This window comes from Malania oleifera, chromosome 3 (assembly GCF_029873635.1).
Source record: "Malania oleifera isolate guangnan ecotype guangnan chromosome 3, ASM2987363v1, whole genome shotgun sequence".
Classification (NCBI taxonomy): Eukaryota; Viridiplantae; Streptophyta; class Magnoliopsida; order Santalales; family Ximeniaceae; genus Malania; species Malania oleifera.
Genome location: NC_080419.1, coordinates 79,014,395 through 79,022,190, shown reverse-complemented (window position 1 = coordinate 79,022,190; position 7,796 = coordinate 79,014,395). Strand labels below are relative to the sequence as shown.

At 34.4% G+C, this 7,796-nt stretch overlaps 1 protein-coding gene across 1 annotated transcript; it reads right to left on the bottom strand.

Moving 5' to 3' along the window:
• Positions 1-1,774: 1,774 nt before the first annotated feature.
• On the bottom strand, positions 1,775-6,198 carry LOC131150446 (protein NRT1/ PTR FAMILY 1.2-like). Its single transcript, XM_058101166.1, has 4 exons — positions 5,938-6,198; positions 5,580-5,797; positions 3,447-4,000; positions 1,775-2,830 (listed from the first exon to the last, which is right to left on the bottom strand). The coding sequence occupies exons 1-4, from the start codon at positions 6,059-6,061 to the stop codon at positions 1,942-1,944; spliced, it is 1,785 nt and encodes a 594-aa protein (XP_057957149.1). The 5' UTR covers positions 6,062-6,198; the 3' UTR covers positions 1,775-1,941.
• Between the last annotated feature and the right edge of the window lie 1,598 nt (positions 6,199-7,796).

The window sequence follows — 7,796 nt, the reverse complement described above, 5'->3', positions numbered from 1 at the left end:
AATGTGGCCTTTGCATATATAGTCATCTTGTTCCCACTTTATCCTTGCACGTCCTTGAACCAAAGTCTCATTCTCATTCATAGCAGGTTTGGGGGTGGTTAGAACATACACCACTCTGAGACCTGTAAGAAGAAAGTGTATCTTTTTCTATTAGCACCTAAAATTGCTTCCATCAAATTGTTAAGTTTGACAAAATCCGTAGCATATTCCCTCAAGGTTGAAGAACCAGCCATTTTTGAAATAACATTTTAAGATTGTAACAATAAGATACGAGAATACTACAGATTAGAAAATGCTTCAAGGAACGTTACAATGTTGTTTTCCTTAAAACGTTATTTGCCCTCACTAGATTGGTATGTATTGAGTTAGCAAATACGTTTTTAGGATACAATGAAACTCATAATATAATTTGATATCAGTTTGTGTCATACACAAATAAAAATTGATCACAAACACACTTAGAATAATCTGAACAAATTTTCTTGAATTTTATTTTTGCAGAAAATAGAATCCAAATTTGAAAAAATATAATTTGTGAAATCTTTATGTAAGAAAGAGAAAGAGAGAGAATGATGAACTTTTTGTATATTTTGTGGAGTTAATTTTTTTTTTAAATAGACAGAATTATGTCTTTTTTGAAAGGTTACATCTATTCAAATCGAGAAGCAGATTTGACCTGGTCGTGCCCTAGTCGATACATTCTGGAAAATCAATTATTCATTCATGTTCAGTCGATGGTACCGTTGACCAGGTCGCGCCACTTGATCTTAAAAATTATAAGATTAATTTTAAGTGATCCGATCATGATCAACGGTCACGATCTCACAATGATGCAAGCGTGCTAAGTGCTTGTGTGCCAATCTACAGCCCACGCCATGCGCGCGAGTGTGTTTGCCAACAATGCGAACCGTCTTAGGCTACGCTATTGTGCACACTGGGACTTTCTCTTAACCAACTTTAAGAGATTATTCTATCTTATCATTTATTAATGATTTTTCCTTTTTCACTCCTTTCAATGTGGGACAAACCCACACAACTTTAAATGCTTATTTTAGAAAATATTTCAACAAGATTTTGATCCTTCCATGCCTAAACTTCTGCTAAATACGGGTTATTTGATTATAATTTTCCCTAATTTCTTTCTTCTATTAATTTTTCAACAAACTACAATCTTGAAAATGTATTTTCTGATGAGCCAAGTCTCAATAAACATGTATGTGGGCAGTGCTTCAACATTGTTGGAGTGGTTCGGCCGAGGATCTAAATGCCAAAAATGAGTGCTACTCTAAGAAGCACCTACATCTACGCAAAACATGGATTTAAACGATATAGGGCACACTGATTCTCAGTAATCAATAAAAAATTATGAGAGGATGCAACAAGTATATGCTCTAATTAAATAGTGTCAAATATATGTTTTAGCATATATTTTTTTCTTTTAGATGGCAAATATTAAGATAATTTTTAAAATGAAATAAAGACATTATTCATGCACATTCTAGAATTAATTACTAATTTAATATTATCAGTTTATCATAAAATGGAAGTAAAAGATCCCAAAATCAACTGACCTGAGCCATGATCAAGTCCATCACTCATCAGGCCTCAGCCATCAAGTGCTGCCATAATAGTTTAAACAAAAAAAGGCGGACAAAATATAGGGGAAGAGAGGCAGTTAGGTGGAGAGCTACTAAGAGAGCTCTGTCGCACATGATGATGGTGGACAATGTCTCCATCAAGAAATTTAAGTAAAAACTGAAGCAGCAGGAGAGCATTTGCAGCATAAAAGTAGGTTATTTTTCTGCATAACTGGTAACATTGACGAGGGATAAGACAAGCCCATCAAATATTCAATGATACATGACAACCATATGAAGCCCTATCTCGATAAACAGGAAGTGGAAAGTTTGTTGTACCATTCACAGAGAAGAGAGGTGCCCATCAAGCTGAAGGCAAGTTTCTGTGCTCGAACTCTTCTTCAACCTCATTAGAAGCTCTAGTCCTTTCATCTTCGGGAGGCCCATAAACCCAACAACAAACAAGAAAATACACAAAATTGATTGAGCATAGTACAGTGATAAGCCAGTAATAATAATCTATGTGACCCTTGTTAATGTTGTTAGACAACCAGCTCTCCTTGCCTCCTTTGCTTGTAACACTATTGACAACATCCACCAGAAGAGTCCCCACCAAGCTAGAAAAGGCCATCCCCAGTGTGAAAAGAGCCATTGCAAAGCTAGACAAGCTCCTCGGGAACTGCGAATAATAAAATTCTACCTGCCCAACTGCATTGAAGGCCTCAGCCAGACCAAGAAGAACATATTGTGGGACTAACCACATTGCAGACATGTCTGTGGCAACATTTGGTTGATCCTCCAACCCTTCTTCAATTGCAGTTCTCCTCCTTACTCCCTCTATTATTGCTGAGAGTGCCATCCCCATGCATGACAACACCAACCCAATTCCCATTCGAGTTTTGGTGCCTAGTGGTCGGCCAGTGTACCTCAGAAGCAGGGGCACCATTACACGGTCATAGAAGGCTACCCATATCGTAATGGTAACAATCATGACCACGTTGAATGACCCCGCCGGGATTTGAAAATTTTGAGTAATGTGTCTATTCATAGTTTTTGCTTGAAGCGTAGCGAAGGAGCTTTGACTTAAGCTCACCATCATCATGATATTAGCAGACCACATGGGGAGAGCTCGAATAACAGATTTGAGTGATTCTACTTGCTCCACATCACAAAGGCTCCATGGATTCGAAGCTGACCCATCTGGATTCAAATCTCTCGCAGGATCTCTAATTATGCAAGCCTTGTTTAGACACCTACAAAATAGTTACACTTTGCAAATTAGACCAACCACCTTAAATGACAAATCTGGGATTTGAGACTGATTCAGTACTACACTTTCTTTTGTTTCCATTCAGTCTCATTTTCCTAAATGACCAAACAAAGTAGATTCCTGCATCTTCTTTCCCTTTCCCTCACATTTTCTAAGTTCCAATCAAAGCCTTATCCTATGTTTGGGAGCTTGGAATTCACACATGTATTTGTTTTTGTGTGGATCTGGATAGAATGCAACACAAAATTGTATTAAATTTTGTCCAAAACCACACAAATCAAAATCCAAAGCCTAAAATCCATACCCCAAAAACGACCTAAGGGAAAATGAAATAACAAGCTTACTTTTGTTGTGGTGGAAAAGTTTTTTGTTATTTAAATTTTCAAATAACTTTGGAAAACCATGGTAGCTGTGCTCCTAGTGAGTAGTTCAAATACAAAAAGAAAGCTGGTACAAACAGTTATCATGTTAGACAGTCAATAGTTTTAAATCAGATTTTATGGAAATGTTTTGAAATAAGTTATTAAAACTGCTACTGCGCTATAGTATGCAAAAAAATGTCAACAAAGAAGAATATGATAATGATGTGATGATAGTACCTTAATTTATTGGTTGGTGTGAAGTATTTTGAGCCATGCCTTCGATAGTACCATTCACTGGAGTCACCATCCGTAGGAAAACAAAGGTCTCTATTTTTAAATGCTGCTGCAAATACTTGAGCAAATCCAGTCAAGAAACTCGTACCAGCCCCCATTTTGACATAAAGAGAGGAACCCACTAAGAACATAAGAACAGAAGAGGCCATGAGAATTACTGGAACTCCAAACCCAACTTTCCACCCAGCGTTTTCTTGAAGGTATACAATAACCGTCAATGCAAGGATGGTTGATAACCCAATTGAAGCATAGTACCACTGGAAGTAGCTTTGCAATACCCTTGCACCACCAGGTTTCTCTTTATTGTCCAATTGATCTGCACCAAATGCCATAGAACAAGGTCTAACGCATCCAGCCCCAATGGAAATTAACCCAAAAGAAGAGAATAAAACAGCAAGTTGTGCAGCCGTCGTAGAGTTGCAACCATTATCCAACAGGCCACAAGGTGAAGGTTTCATCCATGGAATCACGGTTGTCAACCAGAGAAGTATCATACCCTATTGAGACAGAACAGAATGATGGGGGCACCATAAGATATTGAAGTCAAACTAGCATATTTTTTGGGGCAAAAATTTTCCTGAAAAACATAAATATGTTTCAGATGTAAAAGATAGGGGAAAATACTCTTTTCATAGCACAAAGTCCACAAACGATGATTTTCATTCTTCGTTGTATTGACGAACAACATTAGTGTAAGATTTGGTATCATTCAAGCAGGATGAGATAAACCTTGGAATTCTGTAGGAGTATCTAGAATTTTTTTTAAATCATGATAAGTCTGGCCGGAATACAACTTTGTTGAATCAAGAATAGTCTACCTTGATTCACAATTTACACCATAGATGCATTTGTATAGACCAAATAAAGCTTGCTACAAAGTAAAAACTCGTTTAAATTATTCCCAACCTATAGAGTATTCTAGTAAGACTATTTTGACTACTAGTTAAAACACTAAAACGCCAAAAATTAAGATAATAAAATCCCTAAAAGATGGGCTACAAAAATTATTATAAAATCATCAAGAATCAAAATACAAAACTGTAATGCGTCCTGTCATATTTTCAAAGATGCCACCACCAATTTGTCAAACATGGTAGATATCAATTACAATAGCAGTATCCACAGTCAAACACTCAGTACGCATGGAGCTTTATATTGTGCTTGGTAGAGAGAGAAAAGGGAGTGGGCTGAGCAGTGGAAAGAAAGTGCATTTTGCTCATGCCTGGCAGGAGAGAAGTGAGAAGAAATCAAGTACAATGTGGCATTTTTTTGCCTGGCCCAACAAATAGCAACCCGTGCAGTTGAGCAGATAAGGAGAGAATTAATATGCAGAAATGAATAAACCGTGTAATTTTATCTTATTACTTTTATCTGACTATAAGTCATATGGTTTTCATTTTCTTTCTCCTGATTCCTTTTACCCTACAGAAGCTAGCAAGCAAAGGGAAGAAAAATATTTCTCCCCAGTCTATCCTTTTTACCGTCTCCCCGTTCTTCCACTTTCTCCTTTCTTTGTTCATCTTTCTAGCATTCCAACCAAACAGATCCTAAGCTCTCACAAACAATGAACAAATTTAAAAATACTAAGAACCCATTTTTTAATTATAATTATTCTAAGGTTTATTTGGAAACATAAATTTTGAACATTTTGAGTTTAAATTAGCGCAGCCATGGATAGAACTCAGTTCAAGTTGATACTGCATTTTGTCCAAATCCACATAAGTATCAATCGCATACTAGCAGCTCGCAATCACATAGTAAGTTTTTTCTCTCCTCTCTTCTTTTGGCCTTCTGTGATTTTTTTTTATCACCAAACAGAATATATTTCACACTAGACAAACAAAGCAAAATGTCCCAATGTGCGCGCCCACGCGTTCACGGGAAATTTACTATGCCTCCTCGTCTGCGGTTGGGGACAATTATCTGTGTGGAGTTGGATGTTTCCTGTAGGGGAAGAATACAAAGGAAAAGAGAGAAATTGCAGGAAAAGAGTTTCCCAGGAAATATTTTTCCACCTAAACAAAAGAAAAACAGGAAAATTCAGGGGAGATCGGGGAAGAACCCTAGTAGACTTACAAGAAGGCTGGAGAAGGATCCAAGAGCGATGACTTTGAAGCGACCCAAATAAGAATCAGAGAGAAAAGCTCCAAAAATGGCCATAACATTGGACAAGGCTGACCAGAGAAGCAGAATGATCGAGGCATTTGCAGTGCTCATGCCATAGTCATACATCAAATAGAATATCATGTTTGGCATCAACCCGTAGCTCGCTACCTTCTCAAAAGATTCATTAACTGCAACCCCAAAAAAAATTATAAAATGAAAAACTAAAACCCAAAAAGAATACCAACAAAGAAAAACTAAAAACAAAATTCATAAGATAATTTTCCAAGTAAATTAAAATATCTGAATGCATTGAGCGCAAGTTCAGTACTTATGATGAAGGGCATGGTTCTGAGACCACCCTTTCTTGGCTGTGGGTTTACATGTCTATGGGTTAAGATCGTTTCGTTAGAGAGAAACCCTTTCTTCTCTTCTGCAATGTCTATCTCATTCATTCTCTCTCTCTCTCTCTCTCTCTCTCTCTCTCTCTCTCTCGGGTGTCTGAATATGGAGTGTGGAGAAGACGTTGCTCCGATCAAATCAACGGGTATCTTCAATTGACTTCTTAGCTTTGGCTCTCTGCGTTCAAAACATAAATGATGACAAATTTATATTTAATTATTTATTTATTATTAGCGTGTTTGATTCTTTTCAGCTATATTATTTGTTTACTGACATTTGTTTATGATATATTTAGTCTCTTTTTCATTTTCTATTTTTTTATTATTTTCACATTATGAATTTTCCAATTTTATTATTAATTTTTGGTTGTTTGAAAAAAAAAATTAATTTAATTGTATACTTTTTGTTGTTTTGGCAAGCCTGAACATTTTAATATTTAGAATTATTTTTTAAATTAAATTATTTATTGTATACATACTTTCTAATTAAAACGTAAGAAGGTGTGTAGGACAGTAAGGGTTATGGGAAAGTTGTGTAATTGAGGAATTGTAAAGGAGATTTTGAAACTATCAGGGATTTAAAAATAAAAATGAACTTTTATTTAATCAAATTTTAATTTATTTAACTTTTAAAATACTAACTAAACGAGTTACTAGCTTTCAATTTTTTGTTTTTATTTTTTATTTAGTTTTTGCTTCTTATTTTCATTTTTGTAGGTTTTTTTTTTTTTTTACAATAGCATCAAATGGCCCCTTAGTGGTTGTTGGCTATGATTCTCAAATTTTATGAAAATAAAATTTAAAAAAAAATTATGAATCATAACCAAAAAATAAAAATTATAACTCAACATCCTCTTTTATTAATATTTCTAAAAGTATGATAAAATAAAATTTATTTTGAAAAATCAAGTGATCAATTGTCTATAGAGGCCTTTGACCATCCTCTACCATTTTTCATTTTTATACTTAGTCACTTGAGAAAACTTTATACCCTTAAAGCCATTAGAAAAGGCTTTCGTAGGCTTCATACAAAGGATTGAACCTGATAACTTGATCAAAACGAATATACAAATATGCAAATAAATATAAAATGAAGAAGAGAAGGAGAGACTTTTGGTTTAAATTTTGTTTTGTTGGATTTACAAAATACACTATCTACATATCCTCGAAAAAAGAATCAAGTCCATCTATAGTTCCTAAAAAATATTTTTGATTTCAAAGTTAAAAATATTTTGGGACTATTTTATGAACACTTAAATTTTCATGATTTTTGTTTTTATGGAAGGAAAATTATAAAACTCAACTTAAAAATTATTGATTACTTTTTTAGAAAAGAGATTTTTTTTTAATCCATTTAATAGTCACATTGTAAGTGGTTCATTAAATTTTTCAAAAATATTGTCTTGGTTTCATTTGGAGGAAAACCATAAAACCTATCTAAAAAGTATGGATTTTTGAAAAGAGAACTACAAATATACCTTGATTTTGTTTGAAAAAGGTTAGAGAATATTCATACGTCACACACTAGATATATGACTCCAATGTATTTTTAAAACTTTACAAAAATATGAAAACTTTAATGAAAACGTCACATGGATTCATTTGTTTTTTATGAAAAGTTGGTTTTTTATAGAGAAAACTATGAAAGCTTCTAATAAAAATCAAACAAATTTAATCAAATGTGTTCTATCATGTGTAAAGACTCCAAAATACTTGAAAACCCCAAAGAAAATCAAGAGAAAGTGCAACAGAAAAATAGCACTCTCGATGTAGACATCTCATTTTGTCT